The sequence below is a fragment of the Tachysurus vachellii genome, chromosome 16 (assembly GCF_030014155.1).
Source record: "Tachysurus vachellii isolate PV-2020 chromosome 16, HZAU_Pvac_v1, whole genome shotgun sequence".
NCBI lineage: Eukaryota > Metazoa > Chordata > Actinopteri > Siluriformes > Bagridae > Tachysurus > Tachysurus vachellii.
In genome coordinates, this window is record NC_083475.1 from 22,750,229 (window position 1) to 22,773,045 (window position 22,817).

Sequence of the window (22,817 nt, forward strand, 5' to 3'; positions counted from 1 at the left end):
ACAGCAACAAAGCAATGTGACAGTGACAAAAGAGGTAACTGATGAGGAGCATGCGTCATCCGCAACTCGAGAGGAAGACGGAGACGGAGGTTGTGGAGAGTCCGCGCCTGCTAAAAAAAGAAAGGTGCGAGTCATACAAGATGAGCATAGAGAATTTCAAGAAAAGTGGACAGATGAATTTTTATTTGTCCTTCACGGATCGAACCCTTTGTGTTTATTATCATTAAGAGAAATCATCTTGTCTCAGTTACCAATTTGGCAGGTGCATAATAAAGAATGATTTTTAAGTAATTATTGTATTGTAATATTGTACATTGTATTTAAGCAGATAAGCTATTTAAGACTGAATAACTTGGCATAGGGGGGGCACGGTGTCTTAGTGGTTAGCACGTTCGCCTCACACCTCCAGGGTTGGGGGTTCGATTCCCACCTCCGCCTTGTGTGTGTGGAGTTTGCATGTTCTCTCCGTGCCTCGGGGGTTTCCTCCGGGTACTCCGGTTTCCTCCCCCGGTCCAAAGACATGCATGGTAGGTTGATTGGTATCTCTGGAAAATTGTCCGTAGTGTGTGATTGCGTGAGTGAATGAGAGTGTGTGTGTGTGCCCTGTGATGGGTTGGACTCCGTCCAGGGTGTATCCTGCCTTGATGCCCGATGACGCCTGAGATAGGCACAGGCTCCCCGTGACCTGAGGTAGTTCGGATAAGCGGTAGAAGATGAATGAATGAATAACTTGGCATACTTTGCGGTGAAAATGGCTCTCCTATTGACTTTGTCCTATCAGTGTGGCTCACATGAAAAAAATAGTGAAGACCACTGGGTTATATGAAATTCCTTTTTGTCGTCTTCTGCTGTTTATTCTTTTATTTAAACATTTACACCATGTAAATTCAACACTGAATTAAATTTCAGTATAATAATCCTCTGTTTCTGTCTGTACACTCAGGCATTGGTCATCACCTGGTGATAGTAAATAACAGTTTATATTTTATTCATTATTATAAAGAAATTATCCTAATGTTTAGAATCCTAATGTTTATTAACAGTAGAATAGAAAAAAAAACTTTTCAATACAGAGGAAGCTGTCATGCTGTGTGTGTGTGTGTGTGTGTGTGTGAGAGAGAGAGAGAGAGACAGAGAGAGACAGACAGAGAGAGAGAGAGAGAGACAGAGAGAGAGAGAGAGAGAGAAAGAGAGACAGACAGAGAGAGAGAGAGAGAGAGACAGAGAGAGAGAGAGAGAGAGACAGAGAGAGAGAGAGAGAGTGGTACAGAGAGAGAGAGAGAGAGAGAGAGACAGACAGAGAGAGAAAGAGAGAGAGACAGAGAGAGAGAGAGAGAGAGAGAGAGAGGTACAGAGAGAGAGAGAGAGACAGACAGAGAGAGATTAGCAGGTTGTGTAAAAGTGAGGACATTCACTTTGAGACTCAAACACAAGCAGGTAAGAGTTTCTCTCTCTGTCTTTCACCATTTTATTTCCTGTTTAATTATGTTTATTGTATATTATATGCCGTGTGTTACATGTTGTGTGTTTTAATAGATTTAACACATTTCAATATTACTAGAATGAAAGCAGGGCCCCAGTTTTTCACTGTGTCCAGTTTCATAGTGGATTCTAAAAGTGTCAATTATCAATTATCTTTCTCTGATGTTAGCACTCACACTGGGATCTTCAGTGTCCAGTAAACTCTTCTGATCTTTAGTGATATAGGGTTCATATTACTGAACCTTCTAGCAGCATATCATCATTCTAAATTCTGAGTTTGATGTATAACTGATTATAAATACAATGATGTGGAAATGACAAAACAACTTTCATTAATTCACAACTTGATTATTTATTGTGTTGTTTTTTTGGTCCTTAACAACTTCTACAAACAAATAGCCTCAGGTGAGAACATCATAAACACAATATATATCATTATACATGACAAGAACAAGGAAGAGGAGAGGGAGATATGAGCTGCTCTGCGCTAAAGATGTTTGACTATGAAGCAAAATTATTTTCAATGACCAAAAAAATGTTGTATATCAGTCATGTATAGCAGTGTAGTAATCTTATAGTAAAAACAGGGGTCATTTACAAAATCTTATTTTTGCAATAAGATTACCACACAGCTAGCCTCAACTGATTTGAACATTAAACTGAGATATTTTAAGGCAGCTTGTGCAGTACACACACATGTAGTGTTTAACCAGACTGTGAGGTGCATCTAGGCTAGTTTAAGGTAAGGCTAGATATTATTGTCCCGTTGCCAGATTTGAGTTGTGATTTTAGACTATAGCTAAAAAAGTTAAAAAAGATTAATATTATGTTCTTCATTTTTATGAAAACTGCACAATTAGATTATTTCTATTTAATCTATTTAATCAATTAGAAATAAAATGAATGAAAATATTAACCACATAATGAGCCGAATTGTATTGTATCATCCATTTAGGCAACTGATTCTGATTAAAAACTGAAAGCAGTGTGGAACTCCTGTTACCTGTGTGCCCATCATGGCCCAGAACTCTCAAAATAATAGATTTTTGTGCCTTGTGGTTCCCGATGAGATTAAAGTGAGAGCTTCATGGATCATGCTAAAATAGCTCTGGTATTAAATAGTATTTTTTTCTTCCTTCGACTGCTCCCTGTTCGGGGTCACCACAGCAGATCATGTGGTCTGCATATTAGATTTGGCACAGGTTTTATGCCAGATGCCCTTCCTGATGCAACCCACCCATTTTTATCTTGTTCTGAAGTTAACTCAGGGGGCACGGTGGCTTAGTGGTTAGCACGTTCGCCTCACACCTCCAGGGTCGGGGTTCGATTCCCGCCTCCACCTTGTGTGTGTGGAGTTTGCATGTTCTCCCCGTGCCTCGGGGGTTTCCTCCGGGTGCTCCGGTTTCCTCCCCCAGTCCAAAGACATGCATGGTAGGTTGATTGGCATCTCTGGAAAATTGTCCGTAGTGTGTGATTGCGTGAGTGAATGAGAGTGTGTGTGCTCTGCGATGGGTTGGCACTCCGTCCAGGGTGTATCCTGCCTTGATGCCCAATGACGCCTGAGATAGGCACAGGCTCCCCGTGACCCGAGGTAGTTCGGATAAGCGGTAGAAGATGAATGAATGAATGAATGAAGTTAACTCTTCAGTGACTGGGTTTGGGCCCTGCCCGGGAATTGAACCTGGGCTGCGGCAATGAGGGCATGAGATCCTGAGCTGCACCACCAGGGACTTGGTATTAAATAACAGTATTATATTAAATTACATTTTTTTGGAACATTGGAACTAAATCAGATCTGGTTTACTCTGTACTTTGTTGAACACAAAAATAGTATTTAAACCTTAATTAATTAAATTTACTTCTGTATATTTTCTTCCTTTCCTGAACAGAGAGATGAACGCACCAAAGAAAGTCATCATCATTTGTTGTCTGCTTCAAGGTTTGTACATGGCTTTTTTTTAATTTGTGTTATATTTGTGTAGAAATAATTTGACTATACATCTAGACTTCATTGTTGATTTATGTAATTTGATTTTGTTTGCATTACTTTAGTAACAAATAATACAATTTATTACCATAGTAATGGTTTTCTGTGTGTTACTGTTGTAATGAGTTCGTGTTACTGAAGTAATGATTTTTAATTAAGTTCAGTTTCATTTTATTCGTATGGAAGGCATTTCTTTGTGGCCGTGGCTATGAATAATGTCACTTCCAAATACAGCCCTCCTCTCGGTACACTATCAAACACTGATTGACAGGTTTCTTTGCAAGGCAGCGGAAATGCAAATGCAAATCGAATTGTGAGTCCATTTGAATTTTGCCAGGCTCCATAAGCAGTGGATAAGATGTGGCACAGTAAACAGGGTAAATGTTACTGCTATTTCAATATAACAGCGTTATAAATCATAAGAAATAGCAAGTGAATTTGATAGTGGACTGCTTTTCACTTTCAAATTTGGCAGAAATTTCAAATTCAGTATAAACAGTAATATACGATCTGTATGCAACTTCAACTGACAATTACTTTTAAAAATTATCCTGAAAATACATTTGGTATATTTTTAAATATGATGCTTATTACAATAGATGTTGTTGGCACTGTGCTAGTTGCAGAAGATTATAGCGGTTCTTGTCTCGAGAGGCATTATGTCTATTAGGTTTTTCTACTCTTCACATAGACACATAGGTACAAAGTTTTTTATTTATTGTGCATTCTACACTGAAATGGAGAACCACAGGAAGAGAGCATTTCACATTATTTGCATATGCAATCATTTGCTGAAACTCTGTGTAATGGTCCCCAACGGTTATCCCTTTGTTCTCTCACAATATCGCTTCCCTCCATTAGTCACTTGTGTTTTTGCTCAGATCTCAGCATGTCTGGCAGACATGTCATGATGGATGACAGTTCATCAGCTAAAAAGTTAATCCCATTAAAACATGTCAAGATCGTGCAATCTCCCTAGAAAACTCTCAGATCTCATCTTCTGTTCTCAGTTGCTCTGTAATCAGAAAGCTTACTTCTGGCTGTCTGTGGTCCTGGTACAAGAACTTAAAACAGGAGGAAGTTAGTAAGCATTCACTGTCTAATGTCCTTCAAACAATCTTCAGTCTTATTAATCTGCTGACTCACATCTGACTGAGCTGAAACATATAGCTGTGTGTCATCAGTGTAACAGTGGATATTAATACCATGTTTATGAATAATTGTACCAAGGGGTATCATATATAGGGAGAAAAGCAATGGGCCTAAAACAGAACCTTGTGGAACACCGAACATTACCTTAGTTTGTTTAGAGTGGTCACCATTTAGATCTACAAACTGATAGCGATCTGACAAATAAGACCTGATCCAGGAGAGAGCTGTCGCTTTAACACCAACAACATGTTCTAGTCTATCAATAGAATAACATGGTCAATGGTCAGGTTTTTAACCAAAGGTCTGATAACCGGTAGCTCAAAAGATTTCACACAGCCTACATCTTTTTTAAATGGTAAAAATTAGTTTAAAAGGGAATAAAACAATAATCCCAGATCTGTTATGGTTATATTGTTATCTACATGGATAGTTATCAAATTGTCTAACTGTCAGTGAAAAAAGTCATTGCTACTACATATTGATGGTGAGCATCCTGCAGGTCTTATACCTAGTTAACTGGGGTGTCCAGTAGATGGTGTTGTAGATTGTTCTGATGTTGTGCATACAGTAAGAAAAGAGAAGAAGAAGAGTAAAGGTGTGAGTTGAGATGAAAAGCCTGTATCGAGTGTCTGCGTGCTTTCGTTGAGTTGTTTGCTAAGTTTACAGAAATACAACATATTAATGACAAGGATGGCGACTGTTCCTGCCCCAGCACTGCATACAAAATGTGCAAGTGTCCCAGATACAACCAGATGACACAGAACAAGTTACTGCATTTGCTTCTTGAGTACTCACTGAAACAGGGAAAAATTAAAGTAAGCACTGGTATTTGTTTTCATTGTGGAGTTCTGGAGAACATACCTCTGGGAGAGAAGATTTACCTTCAGACCAGACCATCAAGTTTTATCAACACTGCTTGCTACAAAAAGCATGAATCGCGCTGGCTTATGTGTTGCTAGATGGTCAGTTTTGTTACCAAGATGATGTTTCACTGGAGAGTGTTGTTATGAATAATGTCCTTTCTACAGTCATATACAGTCTTATCATTGTGTATTGATTAGGAGGTTGTTGTCCTCAGAGGATGAGAAGTCCTTAGATACTGATCTCCAAATGTTAAAAACTTTGCAGCCAAATGTTTGTTCAAAATGCCTGTTGAAGCCCAAGACATGGAGCAGAATGCTGAACCTGCATGACTTGCTGAAATAGGCATGGTAGTGGCCCCTAAAGGCTGCCCTGAACTTATAAACCCTAATGCAGAGCCATGATGGCAAAAGAAACAAAAAGATGTCCTTACTAACACATACAACAGGGACTTTTAGCAGAAGCTACACTCATTCTATGTGAGTCTCATGTTCTGGTTCTTTGCATGACATTCACGCAGCTTGCACATGGACACCAAGGCATGGTGCGTACAAAACAACAGCTATGTGAGCCGTATTGGTGTCTGCACATGTCATGCACATATTGTTTAATTTAAATTCATATCCAAAAGCTACTTTGATAAAAAAAAATATTGAATTTTGTGTGTTATTGTTTGTGTGTTATTGTGTGTGTTATTGTGTGTTTGTGTGTTATTGTGTGTGTTATTGTGTGTTTTGCAGCTGTTTTGTGTAGAAAATTCTCCATCACTCTACCAGAGAGTGTAGAAGCTCTGAGAGGACTCTGTGTTCTCATACCCTGCAGTTTTCAGATTGAAGAACGATATGACGCATACCTCTGGGGAAATCCTACAGGAATCTGGTTAAAAGATGGCACTAATGCTGAAAATAACAAAGTCTTTAACTCTAAAGAAGATACAAAGAACAAGATTAAAGGTCAAATTACAGGGGATCTCCTCATGAAGAACTGCACCACCATCTTCTATGATATCAGACAGAGTGACAGAGGAACATATTACTTTAGATTAGAGGCTATGGGAGGTCTAAAAAACACTTATACAACATCGGTATCAGTAAGATTTCAAGGTGAGAACTGCAGCATTGTGTGTGTGTGTGGGGGGGGGGGTGTATGTGTATGTGGTGTGTGTGTGGGGGGGTGTATGTGTATGTGGTGTGCGTGTGTGTGGGGGGTGTATGTGTATGTGGGGTGTGTGTGTGTGTGTGTGTGTGTGTGTGTGTGTGTGTGTGTCTGAGTGTGTGTGTGAGTGAGTGTGTGTATGTGTGAGAGTGTGTGTGTGTGTGTGTGACTGTAACTTTAATGACATTAATGATGCCCTGGAACACATTTCAAACTCATCTCTAATGTGATACTGTGTGTTTTTCTCAGAATCTCCAATCAGCCCCTCAATAACACTGTATAAGGAGGATCAGGGGGAGGTGGAGGACCACAATGAGGTGGTGGAGGGAACTTCACTGAGTCTCATTTGCTCTGCTCGATCTCCATGTCCCTTCAACCCCCCCATTATTATTTGGAACTTCCTGCCTGAGGAGAGAAGACAGGAGCAGAACCACAACACCAGCTTCAGCTCCTCAAAGCTGAACTTCAACGCTACTCACCTGCATCATGGACTCGATTTCATCTGCACTGCCACCTACCAGCTCCAGAACCATAACAAATCAGTACAGCGCTCTTATACTCTACATGTTCTGTGTAAGGGTTTAATCTGAATCAATTCACATTCAGTAGACCTTTAATGATTTATGGAGTCTCCTAAATCCTGTTCTTCCTCCTTCAGATGGTCCTAGAAACATATCAGTATCAGTGTCTCCATCTGATTCAGTACTTTTGGGCAGTTCAGTGTCTCTGAGTTGCAGCAGTGATGCAAACCCAGCAGTGCTGAACTACACCTGGTACAGAGAGAACGGAGAGCAGATAGGAACCAGAGACCATCTCACCATCAACAAGACTGATTCTACACACAGTGGTTTATATTACTGTAGAGCTCAAAACCAGCACGGAGATCAGAACACATCTGTGTTCCTGGATGTTCAGTGTGAGTACAATGCTGCTTTGTTAATGCTACATCACATGACTCATATTATCACAGGCTCCACATTTAATAATCATAAGAAACTCAAATAGTTTTCTTTCAGCCGTCTCCTGTGGTCTTAGCCACAGTGCTGTAGAACTCTGACCTTGTTCTGGTCTTTATTTTAAGTAACTAATCTGAGACTATAGGAAACATTTCCGAATGCTAACAAAATAAAGATTAGCTACGTTCCTGTTTTAAAGCAGTGCCATTGTCTGGTCACAGCAGCAAATGTTAAATAATAATCAACAATTATTTTATAACTTAATTTGCAACTAATGCCAACATTTATATTTGTACCACTGCTGTAGCTCTGAAAGTTCATATATATAAGTTAATAAAAATCATATATGTTTTAAAAAACACAAAAAACCATTAGGTCAAATATTGGAAACAGATCACACACAATGATCAGGTTATATTAAAGTATTCCATCACAGCTCTATCTCACAGCTTCCTGTTCCTCCTTCAGATGGTCCTAGAAACACATCAGTATCAGTGTCTCCATCTGATTCAGTACTTTTGGGCAGTTCAGTGTCTCTGAGTTGCAGCAGTGATGCAAACCCAGCAGTGCTGAACTACACCTGGTACAGAGAGAACGGAGAGCAGATAGGAACCAGAGACCATCTCACCATCAACATGACTGATTCTACACACAGTGGTTTATATTACTGTAGAGCTCAAAACCAGCATGGAGATCAGAACACATCTGTGTTCCTGGATGTTCAGTGTGAGTATCTGCTTCTCATATTTATGGAGTTCATCATTTTTAAGAACCTTTAACTTAAGACAAGCTGATGGCTTTTTTTTAGTTTTGTTGTGCAGTTGTTCAAGAACAGGTGAAGAATGAGAACACATGAGAAAGTTTACATTGAGCCATTAACTGAGTATTTATTGAGTATCATGGGCTCAGTGTCGAGTCATTCAGGTCCCATATAATCAATCACACAGCCTTACATTCACATCAGACAGGTCACTGTATGAGCCTTAGTGGACAGCATGATGCTCTCAGATGCTCTCAGTGATGAGGATCCAGGCACATAAAAGCTGAGTCTGCTCTAGAAAAGGGGGAGACCTGTAGAAGATTGATGTAGGCAGTCTTGTGTGTATTTATCCATGGAGGGTTTGGTAAGCATGTGCATTCTCTGAGACACATGAAGCTAATCTCAGCATCTCTTCAAACTGCTGCTGATGGAGCATCACAACTGAGGAAAGCACTAATCTGTCCTATTCTGCATGCATCAGCTCACAGACAGCCATGATTGGCTAATGTCAATGTGATTGACAGGGAGAGGGACTCTGCCCCTCCCACCCAGGGAATACGGATCATATATTTTCCTGACTCCACAGATGGCTGTGACATCATAGGGAGTTCATATCTTCAGGCTTGGGGGCGAAGGTGTTTCTGTCACACCATTCAGAAGTGTTATTTTTTTATATAATCAGAGTTCTGGTTAGTTTTAACCGTATTAAATAATGAAAGATGTTTCAGAAGAACACTTTACTGAGTGTGTCTGGGATTTTACCTGCAGTGACAGAAGAAGGGTAGAAGGTACTCTAAGAAACCTGGAAGAACCAAATGCTGATTATCTGTCATGGGCAGGGGAATAAAAACGGACCCAATTGCAGCATAGCTAAAATAAACGGGATTTATTAACAAAGGAACACGAAACATGGACACAGACTTGAGACAGGACGACGACAAAAGACAACAGAGGATTCCGTGCAGCTCAAGGCAACGCGGCTCAACTAAATAAACAGGACAATCAGAAACATGAGGAACAGGTGTGCAGAAGCGGGCAGGAAGAGACAAGGGCGGGGCAGACACGTGAACACAAAACGTAAACAAAAAACACATGGCCAAAGTCCAGGCTGAGTCCTGACATTATCATTGGAATTCTAAAGTCTCTCTCTCTCTCTCTCTCTCTCTCTCTCTCTCTCTCTCTCTCTCTCTCTCTCAGATGCTCCCAAGGTCTCTCCATCCTCCAGCTGTAACAGCACTCAGGATTTGATCATGTGTTCCTGTGAGGTTCGTGGAAATCCATCTCCTAAACTGCAGTGGAGTCTCTCTGATCAAACATCTTCAATCATCAGGGAAGAGTCTGTGAACAACACAACCTTAAGAAGCTCCATCTCCGTTCATCAGTCATTTACAGACATGCTCACTCTGCAGTGTGTTGGCTCCAATAACCTGGGCACCGACACACAGCTCTTCTATATAAAGAAAGTTCCTCATCACTCTAATAAAGGTTACAGACACCAAAACATCTCTCCTTTAAACATTCACACCATGTTCTTGAACTAATATTCTGTTCCATTGACTCTCACTGATGCTGAAATAATGTGAATTAATACTTAAATTAAACAAACATAAACACCACTGGCATAAAGAGATGAAATTAAACATGTCTACAGGAAGCCCAAAGCCCTCTGTGAAATTCAGTGGTGGATCAGAGGAGCTTTGAGTTCATCACAGAATCATTCATGCAGATATCTTTTACCAAACATTTCCTTATTTTACAATATCCTGTTGAACAATTCATTAATATTTATTTCTTTATTAATAATCTATGAATACTTCTTCACTCCAGTCTGTTGTTTAATTATTTTGTGTTCAGTTGTGGATGTTTCCTCTGTGCTGATTGGTGCTGCTGTTGGAGCTTCAGTAATGATGATACTGTGTGGTCTATTCCTGTGGTTAAGGTGTGTTCACTGTAAAAAAGATTTATTTTACTCTGGAGACTGTAAAAAAATTAACTTTTTATTCCTTTCTTTTTACTTTTTTTTTAAAACACAATAAAGATTTACTGTAATACAAATCAACACAATTTCTTTCAGGAGAGTGAAACCTTCCCAGTCTGGACCAGGAGACAGAGCAGGGCTCATTTTAGACAACAAGGTTAGTCTGAAATTTCATTTCCAGATTTGAGATTTGAAGAAACATGTTTGGATGAGAGCTTCATTTAAAATTCTGACCCATTGAATTTTCTTTCCTGTTGAACTCCACAGGCCGTTGGACAGGAAGAAGGTGGAGAGTCTGTTTATGCAAATAAACAGGTTTCATCAGAGTCACTTCATTACTCCACTGTTATGTTTCCAAACAGGGCAGGAAGTGAAATCAAAGGCACTTCCTCTCTCACTGCTGAGTATTCTACTGTTCGTCACGGCTCCAAACAAAAAAATGAGAAAAGAAATACAGAAACTGAAGCGAAAGAAAGCGACACAGAGCTGATCGGACACTCAGATGGAGCTGAAAGTCTTTATGCACAAGTTAAACCTCGGAAAGTAGAAAGTGTGAAAAACTCTATAAATTAATTCAGTCTTTACAAACATGCTCAGACATACAGTGTGAGAGATGTGAGAGTTACAACCACATATTTACAGACATCATATTTACACATATTTTATATCTATAACATTGTTTAAGTACATCGTTTTGGAAAATGACAAAAAAAAATCAGAAAAATATAAATGTTTTATGCGCACGTTTTATATGATTTATGTCATTAAGCTATGAGTTTGCTTATTGCCTAAGAGAAAAAGGTTTGCAGCTTTATTCCACATTGTAAGTGTCAATAAAATTGAGAAAACAATAATGAATATAAAAGTTATGTACTTTTAATTTAATTGTATTTGTAGCAACAAAAATAATTTTATCAGTGGTCCAGTGTCACAAAGCAGCTATACATTAATATAATGTATAAATTCATTAGAAACACCAGAGAGTGTGATTATAAATCATTACAAAAAGTGCAGTTATGTAAGCAGAAGATTTATTCTAGTTATTACCTGAAGTCTGGGTTGTTAAAATTATCAACTGATCACTGTTAGCTAACTCCATGGTCTCCAAGTGGTTCTATCCACAGCGGTCCCATGTATCTCCAGACTCCACATGGTTCATCCACAGTACTGGTGAGCACCAGCAAGTGATGAGAATCCAACCAGAGGTAGGGTATCAGGATAGATCAGGTAGGTCCAGAGAGAACAAGGGGTCAGGACACTGGGAGCTCAGGGCATCAGACAGTGGATGCTTACTAACTTCCTCCTGCTTAACTCTGATACACAGAAGTTCTTGTACCAGGACCACAGACAGCCAGAAGTAAGCTTTCTGATTACAGAGTAACTCTGGATGGTCTTTCTATTACATCATGTGCAGCAGTAAAAGACCTCAGTGTGATTATTCATACCGGTCTCTCATTTGAAGCTCACATAAATAATACCACAATGTTAGCCTTCATTCATCTCAGAAATATTACTAAGATAAGAAATATGATGTCATTACATGATGCAGAAACACTTGTTCATGTATTTGTTACCTCTAGGTTGGATTATTGTAATACTTTACTGTCTGGATGTTCCAGTAGGAGCATAAACAAGCTCCAGTTAGTCCAGAACACAGCAGCTAGAGTCCTAACTAGAACCAGAAGATATGAACATATCACCTCTATCTTATCCTCATTGCATTGGCTTCCAGTCAAGTTTCACATTGATTATAATTACTATTACTGACCTATATGTTAGAGAAGGACCTTAATGCAGAGTTCAAGTTTAGAGACTTCATTGGAAAACAGAGGATAGGCAGAACAGTTCAAAATAACAGCACAGTCCAGAGCATGAGGAACCAGCACAAAAGGGAGAGCAAACAGGTAAAACAGTCAAGTGGTGAGCCCTAAAAATGTCACAGTCAAATAATAACCCAACAGAGAATATAACAGTAAATAGAAAATGTTACAGAGGAGCAGCAGATCTGAAGGGTTCATGGTCGTAGAGTGTTTGGTAAACTGGGATGTTTGGATGCTGTTGTCTCACAGTTTAACTCAGGTTCACTGACTGTGGAGTGGTTGGACGGTTAATGTCCCAAATAGTCTGTGTCACCTTCTGGGTCTCCCTTTAGTTAAAAGATTACAAGCATACCTAATATTTCTCTCTCTCTCTCTCTCTCTCTCTCTCTCTCTCTCTCTCTCTCTCTCTCTCTCTCTCTCTCTCTCACTACACATCCTACCCCTTGAGTTCCCAGTGTTTATGACTGATTCTTCTTTCCAGACCTGCCTGATCTCCTACTTCTAGTTGGTGTTGCTCACTGCTGCAGTTGATGGCTCCATGTGAATAGAACCACTTTGTGACAATGTTGCTGACTTTGAACCAGGCCCGGCTCCACGGGGGGGCCAGAGTGGGCCTGCCCCACCCAATCAGAGGCTTGGTCCACCCTGGCCCCACACCACATAACAGCCAATCACAAAATTGGTGCGATATTCAATTCAGCTCGAGATACGTTATTTTCTAATTTCTGCCCAACCCCCTTTTTTCCCCTCCTAGACAGACAGACAGACTTAGCTCATTCATTCACATTCACGCAACCTTTGAGGTAAACGGACGTGCTTATAAAGCAATAAACGACAGTCACAGTAACTTTATTAGAACTGTTAGTGAACTTGATTAACACACTATATATAGCCTAATAAAATACAACATGTACAGATTTCTTGTTCCGAAAGGACAAAAGAAAACAACTTTAGCTCTCCAGGACACAGCTACCACCTCCTCATCCATCTGCGGCAATGAGGTCGGAGAAATGGATGAGTCGAGTTCATCTGCAGCTTCCGATGGTGTCAAAAGCACAAAAGTACAAAAAATATTAAAAATGAAGAAAACACAAACACAACAATAACAAACAACCCTAACAATTGTCTTAAATATATGGTATTAAAACTATAGACATGATTATCTGATTATCTGACATTCGCCCTGAAACTCAACAGCTACATCCCCACACACAAAGGAGGCAATGTCCTGGACCTGGTTTTCACCCGTCCTTCTCCAGCTACAGACATGACCGCTACCCCACTACACGTCTCTGATCATCACCTGGTATCCTTCACCATCACTCTCCCTACCCTACCTAAAACTACCTCTCACCCCCTCGCTCTTACGCAACCTTCACTCTGTCTCCCCTTCTTCTGTAGCTTCTGGCACTCTTTCTTCTCTTCCTGATCCTGAGTCTTTTTCCTCACTACCCTTGGACTCAGCCACAGATACTTTCCTTTCATCTCTTTCCTCAACTATGGACTTCCTCTGCCCTCTGTCCTCTAAACCCAAGAAAACTTCTTGTTCTGCTCCTTGGCTTTCAGATGTGCTGTGCAACAATCAAAGAGAGCTAAGATCATCTGAGAGAAAGTGGAAGTAATCACAACTCCTTGCCAAGTTCTCCTCAGATGTGACTTCTGCCAAGACTTCTTTATACAAGGAAAAGCTTGAAGCTTCCTCACATGACCCTCGGAAATTCCACAACATCATCTCTTCTCTGCTCAACCCCCCGGCTCCTCCTCCTTCATCCTCCCTGACTGCAGAAGACTTTGCTTATTTCTACCAGGAGAAGATTGAGGAAATCTGCCGGACCTTCACTTCAGCCCCGACTGCACTTACATCTCAGAATATGGATTCCCCTACACCTTCGTTGTCACATTTCTCAACTGTAGCAGCAGAAGAGATTTTACAACTCATTCAGTCCTGCAATCCTACCACCTGCCCATTGGATCCACTTACTCCAGACCATCTTGCAAGAGCTTCTGCCCTTCATTACCACTATCATCAATAGATCCATAGCATCTGGTCAGATACCAACTACTTTCAAGAGAGCAAGGGTTATTCCCATCCTAAAGAAACCTGCTGTGGATCCATCAGACATCAGTAACTATAGACCGGTATCACTTCTCTTGTTTCTTTCAAAAATTCTTGAACACATTGTCTATAATCAACTGTCTGTCTATCTCTCACAGAACAACTTCCAAGATCCCAACAGTCTGGCTTTAAAGCAGCTCATTCCACAGAGACAGCCCTTTTGGATGTCTCTGAGAAACTAAATGCTGCTTGATCAGCCAAACTGTCATCTGTCCTCATCCTCCTTGACCGTTCAGCAGCGTTTGATACGGTCAACCACAAGACTCTCTTATCCACCCTCAGGAGTCTTGGGATTTGTGGATCAGCTTGGGAATGGTTTGCTTCCTACCTGGAAGGACGCTCATATCAGGTAACATGGAGGGGAGTGACATCTGCTCCACGCAGACTCTCCACTGGTGTCCCACAGGGCTCAGTACTTGGTCCTCTTCTTTTCTCCCTGTATACTCACTCTCTTGGTGAAGTTATTTCCTCACATGAGTTCTCTTACCACTGCTATGCTGATGATACACAACTTATCTTCTCTTTCCCACCCTCAGATACCACAGCTTCTGATCGGATCTCAACATGTCTGGCAGAAGTATCATCATGGATGACGGCTCATCAGTTAAAGCTCAATCCTAGCAAAACTGAACTGCTGTTCATCCCAGGTGATTCATCCCCAGGTCATGATCTTGCTATTTCTTTGCACAACGATCTGATCTCCCCTTCAGCCACAGCTCACAACCTTGGGGTAACCATGGACACTCAACTGTCCTTTTACTCTCATGTTGCTAATGTGACTCACTCATGTCGGTTTCTTCTCTACAACTTTAGAAGGATTCAGCCATTTCTGTCCACACAGGCTGCTCAGGTACTTGTTCAGTCTCTTGTCATTTCTAGACTGGATTACTGCAATTCACTGCTGGCAGGTCTACATATGAACGCAATCCGTCCTCTGCAAATGATCCAAAATGCAGCTGCCTGGCTTGTTTTCAACCTGCCAAAGTTCTCCACACCACCCCGCTGCTGCGATCCCTCCACTGGCTTCCAGTAGCTGCACACATCAGATTCAAAACACTGATGCTGGCCTACAAAGCCAAAAATGGACCAGCTTCCTCTTACCTAAAAGCCCTCATCACTCCTCACACTGCACCTCACACCCTCAGATCTACAGCACTGCTCAAATGGTTCCACCATCTCTCACGGTAAGAGGTAAGTATACTACAAGACTCTTTTCTGTTCTGGCACCAAGGTGGTGGAATGAACTTCCCCTAGAGGTCCGGACAGCTGAGTCATTGGCTATTTTTAAGCGGCGGTTGAAGACCTACTTATTCAGGAAACACTTCAACTAACACTTCTTTCCCTATCTTGCATTTAAAAAAAAAAAACACAACCTTTGACACTTTTTCATTGTAACTTTGAACAAATCTTTTATACTCATGGTATCTTAACCTAGTGAGCCAGCATTAATGTATCCAATGCTAGAGATTTAAGCACTTATGTACGTCGCTCTGGATAAGGGCATCTGCCAAATGCTGTAAATGTAATGCTGATTCACGAATTCCAAGTCTCCTGAGGGGGGACAAGAGCATCTTCTTGTCAGCCAAATCAAATGCTGCCATAAAGTCGAGGAGGATGAGGACAGATGAAACTTGGCTGATCTAGCAGCATGTAGTTTCTCAGAGACATCCAAAACTGCTGTCTCTGTGGAATGTGCTGCTGTAAAGCCATGTTTGGATTTTGGAGGTTGTTCTGAGAGAGTTAGACAGACAGTTGATTAAAGACAATGTATTCAAGAATCTTTGAAAGAAAAGAGAGAAGTGATACTGGTCTGTAGTTGTACTGATGTCTGATGGATCCAGAGCAGGATTCTTCAGGATGGGAATAAGCTCCATTTAAGGTAATTAGTACATGACCAGATGTTAGGGATCTATTGACGATTGTGGTGATGAAGGGCAAAACGTATTATGAGATGGTCTGTTGTATAATGGAGGCATTTGGGTCCAGTGGGCAGGTGGTGGGGTTGCAAGACTGGATGACTTCCAGTCATCTCATCTCTTCTCTTCTTTCTTCTGCTGCTACGGTTGAAAAATGTGGTAATGTAGGAGCAGGGGAATCCTGACTGTGTACTGTAGGCATAGGGTCTGGCAGAATTTCTTGATGTTCCCTTTATAAAAGGTAGAAAAGTCTTTAGTAGTCAGGGAGGATGGAGCAGGTGTATCCTGGGGTTTGAGAAGTGAAGAGATGATGTTGTGGAGCTTACGAGGACCTTTCAGAAGCTTCCACCTTTTTGTTGTAGATGGCAGTCATGTCTGAAGAGAATTTGGCCATTGTGACATTAAGATGGAGTCTCCTATAACCAGAGCTGTTTCTCAGCAGTGCTTCACTGAGGAGAGTAAACCTGTTAGAGATGTAAGGCAGAGAGAAATTAAGCTCCTGTGTGTTACTATTGTTACTATGCAGCTAAGTCTTCACCCATTTGCCCCACTGTGAGGGCTCTAATGCCAGAGTTGGAGGGTTACTTACTTTGCCTAAGACATCCAGATTTTCCCCTACAGAAACTTCTCTAACTATCACTACTCTCACTATCACTAATCCTCTCTAGTGTCTGGATCCGTACCTCTAAAGCTGAAATTTCATTCTGTCAGTGAAATTTAACTGCTAAAAAGGTTCAACTCAAACTCTGTTAAGTTTAAGGCTTTTTCTTTTAAAATCTTTATCTGTTTAATTTATTGAATTCATGTGTGCATTCATGTGTGTGTGTCTGTGAGTGTGTCTGTGTGTGTGTCTGTATGTGTGTGCATGTCTGTGTGTATGGCTGTGTGTGTGTGTTATTATGTGTGCACATGTGTGTGTGTTATTGTTTGTTTGCAGCTGTTTTTGTAGAGAATTCTCCATCACTCTACCAGAGAGTGTAGAAGCTCTGAGAGGACTCTGTGTTCTCATACCCTGCAGTTTTCAGATTGAACAACGATATGATGCAGACCTCCAGAGAGATCCTACAGGAATCTGGTTAAAAGTTGTCATTAATGTTGTCAAAAACAAAGTCTTTAAAGTAACTACAGAGAATAAGATTAAAGGTAAAATTATAGATCTCCGCATGAAGAACTGCACCACCATCTTCTACAACATCAGTGAGAGTGACAGAGCAACATATTACTTTAGATTAGAGGCTACGGAAAGTCTAAAAAAACACTTATACAACATTAGTATCAGTAAGAGTTCGAGGTGAGTACTGCAGCAATGAGTGTGTGTTGGTTTTTATGGTTTACGAGGACTTTTGACCTGTTTACATACCAACATTATGGGGACAATTGGGATTATGAGGACAGGACCCCACAACACCCTGAGAGTGGCTTAACACAGTGTTAACCTGGAATTCGGTATAGTGCCCGCTATAGTCTGCTCTCGGTATTCATTCATTCATTCATCTTCTACCGCTTATCCGAACTACCTCGGGTCACGGGGAGCCTGGACAGAGTGCCAACCCATCGCAGGGCGCACACACACACACACACTCATTCACTCACACAATCACACACTAGGGACAATTTTCCAGAGATGCCAATCAACCTACCATGCATGTCTTTGGACTGGGGGAGGAAACTGGAGTACCCGGAGGAAACCCCCGAGGCACGGGGAGAACATGCAAACTCCACACACACAAGGTGGAGGCGGGAATCGAACCCCGACCCTGGAGGTGTGAGGCGAATGTGCTAAGCCACCGTGCCCCCCCCGCTCTCGGTATTGATTCAATTCAATTTCAATTCAGGTATAGCGCTCTTTTACAATTGACATTGTCTCAAAGCAGCTTTACAGAACATAAACATAGAACAAAAGGTTAATATAAAGAATAAGAAAGATTAATAGAATACAAAGGATTAATATTAGATATATTTAGTTCACAATGTGTATGTATTAATACCCAATGAGCAAGTCTGAGTGACTCACGCAGCAGTGACTATTGAATCCGCTTAACGCCAGCATTAAATTTTGAGTCTCCTGATTGGCTGCTGCTGGAGTGCTAAAATTAGCGCTCTGATTGGCTGAGATCTGCATCATTCATGACACGTGCTCTTTTCATGGGCAGAGTTTCTCTTAATTTCGCGTGTTATCACAGTGAACATCCCATAATACTAATCACAAAATAATTGTAACAAAGCAGGTATGAGAATAAACTTTAAAATCATGATTAGATTGAGCTGTTTTTATATATATTGCAGAGTAGATGTTGTAAAAGTTAAGTTTGTTTTATTAACATTCTTACAAATATGTTATTGTAATTCTGCATAATTATGCAATTCATAAAATTGCATTTGCATAATTATGCAATTCATAAAATTGCAAAATTGCTTTAAAATTCAGCTGTGTTGTGAGACCCTGGCAGGTACAGGATGGCTTTACAGGAATCTTCCTATACTCTAATACTGGTTCTTAGCCAATAAACCTAAATAAATGTAAAGATACACCACAAACAATTATTAACTTATCCATCAGAAGACAGACAGGAATAGATAGTACAAAGAGAAGGAAAAATAGGGAAAGAAAAGAGAAACGTAAGGTAAATAAACGAAGGAAAATTGATGTAAAAATACAAAAGGTTGAAGAGCTGAAAGATTTGAATATGACTGACTAGAAGACAATGAGGGATCAGACACTGTACCTACTGTAGACAGCTGGAAGAAGATTCCAAAAGAAAGGAAGATTATAATGCATTATGTTTATGTTTTATTTTCAGAAGTTCAGGAGAACTCTGAATTGCTTTTCTTTTTCTTATGTTCATGTATTCTCCTATAATAGAATTGGTAAGATTAATATTGCTTATTTTGACTGTAAACTTAGATGATTATCTTTCTTGTAGTGAAATCTTAAAAGCCCACTGTGCATTCGCGGGTGAAATCTGCATGCAAAGTGTTTCAACGCTCTCTGTCGAATTCGACGGCGAGAGAAAGTTTCAGTCATATATAATCACAGCCTGGCAGTTGCAGGGAGTTAACTGCAACCATATAACCATATGTAGAATTGTTAACGTTGAAGATAAGGAAAAAACATGAGTAGCACTCAGAGGGTTGCAGACGAGAATTGTTTGGGGGACGAGATTTTGGCTGTCGAAAAAGGCCAAGGGGGCCAAATCCAACTTGCAACAGCCTTAGTGCATATTATACTCTGTGTGCATCATAGAACAAATGCAAGCTTACACTTGGAGAGTGTTTCTTGGTTTGTTATAATCTTTGCATTTTATTTACTTTTACTTATTCTAATACTGTTTGATTATTTGAAGAAGATTTTTATTTGTAATTTCCTTTTATTTTACTTTACATATATTACACACATGTATCTGTATTACACTACTTTTAATAAAAACAAGGCCTCCCATTGTGAGGACCCTGTAAAGACAAATAGGTCTAAGTCTGACTCCTTCATCTAAAGATTCAATCAATAGATTAGGTAGAAGAACTTGAAGAGGATCCTTTGTTAGAAGACTGAGGGTCTTCGTAGGACACCTGCATTCAAGGTAAGACCAACTCTGATAGTTGATCTTGTGTTTTCAACACTAACCCGTGCAAACTAGGACACATCCTTTAGTGGGAGGGCGGAAGGGTTTCCTACGCAATCTGAAAACGTGTCACTAAAGGACATGTACATCAGTATAATTACTTCAGCTAGTTCGCTCTCCTACTAATTACTGTATAGTATGTTTTAAAACTATACAAATGTATTTTAATAAATGAGGTGACGTGTAAATACATTTTGGTTTAGTGCATTTGGCTTAATTACAATGAACCAGAAGTATCATTAAGTTAGCATGGTTGCTAATGCTAATGCTAGCCTATGCTAAAGTGCACAGCATCTCTGACCTTTAAATTATTAAATCTGAGACAACACAGGTGATTTAAATCGGAGCAGCTGTGAGTGTTGAGTGACTCTGTGATAGAGAAGAAGGTGCAGTTTTCACTCTGTGATGGAGATGATGGTACAGTCTTCACTCTGTGATGGAGAAGAAGGTGCAGTTTTCACTCTGTAATGGAGATGATGGTACAGTCTTCACTCTGTGATAAAGATGGAAACTTTATCACAGAGCTTTCACTGCTGATAAGTTGGAAGCCCCCTGAGCGGGAGACACATGTGCCCGCATCGTGGTGGAGTCCCAAACTACCCCCAGAAAGGTGGTTCTCTGAGAAGGAGAAAGCACACACTTTTCTGGGTTTAACCTGAGGCCTAGAGACCTCACATGGGCAAGCAGAACATCTCAAAGACTGGCCGCCATAGCCTTCAACTGAGCTAGAATGAGCCATTTAGGTAATTCAGTACACATCTCTTTAACCCTGGGCATGGTAGCAAAGCCATGATTTTTGAGTCCTACAATGGATAAATTGTCCTACAATTGGCCGGGGAAAGGAGACAGGCTGAAAAGGGTTGTCCCAGGACCTTGACACCTCAGTATGGAGGTGGTATGTGGCCTGAAGTCAGAAAGCTGTCATCTAACATAGAACGTGCAACAGGCCAATTTAAATATAATTTAGCAACAAGTGAGCATTACCACCTCAAGGAGCTCCTTGAATGTCACTAATTGTGGTGGCAGATCAGAAAAATAAGTCCCTCCTCACTTACATCAAGCTTCTCTGAGCCTGATGCCAACAGCAAAATACTCTCTTTCAGGTCTGGAGAAATCGCCACGTGAGCTCCCAAATCTACAATGGGGAGATCAGAGTCGGGGAGAAGGCAAGAGAAAAAGAGACTTCTCTAAATTGTTGTTCCATAATTAGGATCAGCGTTTCTCCTCCTGTTTTAGGATGAATTTGGCTCCAGTCAAATTTCATCCACAGGATACATCGTAGCATTGCAAAATGGAGTGTCTTCTCAGTTCAAGTTCCTTTTAATTGTGTTTAAATCTTTTACTTCTGCAGAAGCAACAAAGCTCATCAGATGTATTTTGTGTGTTTGTTACTAGGAGACAAAAGTTACAAAAGTTCATTTAAATGAACAGTAAATGTGCTGTTTTATGTCCATTCACTATTCTAACGCAATGCAGAAGCAGTGTTCAGCAATAAACTTGGACAAACTTCCCTGTTTAACTACTGTCCATGTGCCAAACAAACTAGGCTTATGTATTAATTGCATATTTTACACTATTATTAAGTAATATCTGTCTAAGGTCAGTTAGAATTTTAAAAAGCTCTCATGTACAGTATCCGTCAAACCAACAGAAAGGTCTGTTTTGTACACCAGCATTCTGAATTGTTTAAAATAATAAATTATTTTTATAATGAGGTCAGAGTTTTTGTTTTGATGCACAGCTCATGAGCACAATCCCAATGACAGTGAAACGGTTTAAGAGAAACAGAGCTTTATTTCTGTGCATAAACACAATAACACACAAAGCCATGTATAAAGTATAAACCAGGTCCTCTGCTCCACATCAGGCCGTATCACACCAGCCCAGTACGGATTGTCTATAAAAACATACCAAATTGTCTTTTATTCCTTATGCATTGTTTGAAGCTGGACATGATAGCAGCTGACACTGTTGGCTCTCTGAACAATGCCCTTAACCTTCCCTGCTCCTGGGGTGCTGCACCATAGCTGCCCCTGTGTTCTGACGCCAACCTAAAAAGCTGGGATATGCAAATTAACTCTGCTGTAAAGAAGGTGTGGCAATAATTAAAGCTTCTTCTTCTTCTTCTTCTTCTTCTTCTTCTTCTTCTTCTTCTTGAGGTCATAAAGACTTAAAAAAAATTCATAAAGGACATTTGGGGTCATAAAATGTGTGGGAATTCGGAACTAGAAGTACACATATTTCTCTTATGAGAGAGGAAGTGTGTGTGTGTGTGTGTGTTTGTGTGTGTGTGTGTGTGTGTGTGTGAGATACATGAAGATACAGAAATCATCTTGTTTAAAACACTTCAGCTTGAGAGCTCAATCCTCCTCAAGTAAGAATCATTCTCTGTTTTTTATAAATGGATTTCCTTATTGATAATGTTGTGTTGTGTATTATTTGCTGTGTACTACATGATATCTTGTGTTTTATGTGTTGTGTGAGTGTTTTAATGAGTTTTAATATAATTAGTGATCAAATTAAACCGTTTTAGTGAATTCTCTAGTGAATGATATTTAACAGTGAGCCCGACTGTGACTGTATCTGTGAAAACTCTCTGTTGTAATGTATAGTTTATTTCTTCACTAACACAAATTAATGTGTCTCACACACACACATAAATAATATGAACTCTTATGCCCATCTGCTGAAAACTGACATGACAAATATTATTTGAGGAAAATTGTATTATTGCTTTAAAATTTAAAAAGGTTACAGTGGGAAACCAGACGTTCAACCCAACTGAAGATCTGCGTTTGGTTTACAATCCAGCTCTACATGCCCAGATGTGTGTATATAACTCTCTCTCTCTCTCTCTCTCTCTCTCTCTCTCCATTCCTCTCCCTTTATTGAACTTGAATGAGGCACAACATGGTGGTTATTGACAGACTTTTTGGTTGTGTTTCAATTTGTTTAATTATTAGAAGTTTTTGAACATGCTAATAATTCGAGTGAGTGTTCATTTTTCTTTATCC

At 40.2% G+C, this 22,817-nt stretch overlaps 1 protein-coding gene across 2 annotated transcripts; it reads left to right on the forward strand.

The window, feature by feature from the left end:
* The first annotated feature begins 2,148 nt into the window (after positions 1–2,148).
* LOC132859146 (sialic acid-binding Ig-like lectin 5) lies at positions 2,149–11,248 on the forward strand. 2 transcript variants are annotated; one of them, XM_060889760.1, is made up of 10 exons: positions 2,149–2,224; positions 3,372–3,421; positions 6,223–6,585; positions 6,887–7,210; positions 7,296–7,553; positions 8,062–8,319; positions 9,551–9,838; positions 10,208–10,292; positions 10,428–10,488; positions 10,599–11,248. In XM_060889760.1, the coding sequence occupies exons 2-10, from the start codon at positions 3,376–3,378 to the stop codon at positions 10,902–10,904; spliced, it is 1,989 nt and encodes a 662-aa protein (XP_060745743.1). In that variant the 5' UTR covers positions 2,149–2,224; positions 3,372–3,375; the 3' UTR covers positions 10,905–11,248. The 2 variants fall into 2 exon arrangements, with proteins under 2 accessions (XP_060745743.1, XP_060745745.1); XM_060889762.1 differs by lacking the exon at positions 8,062–8,319.
* Positions 11,249–22,817: the final 11,569 nt, after the last annotated feature.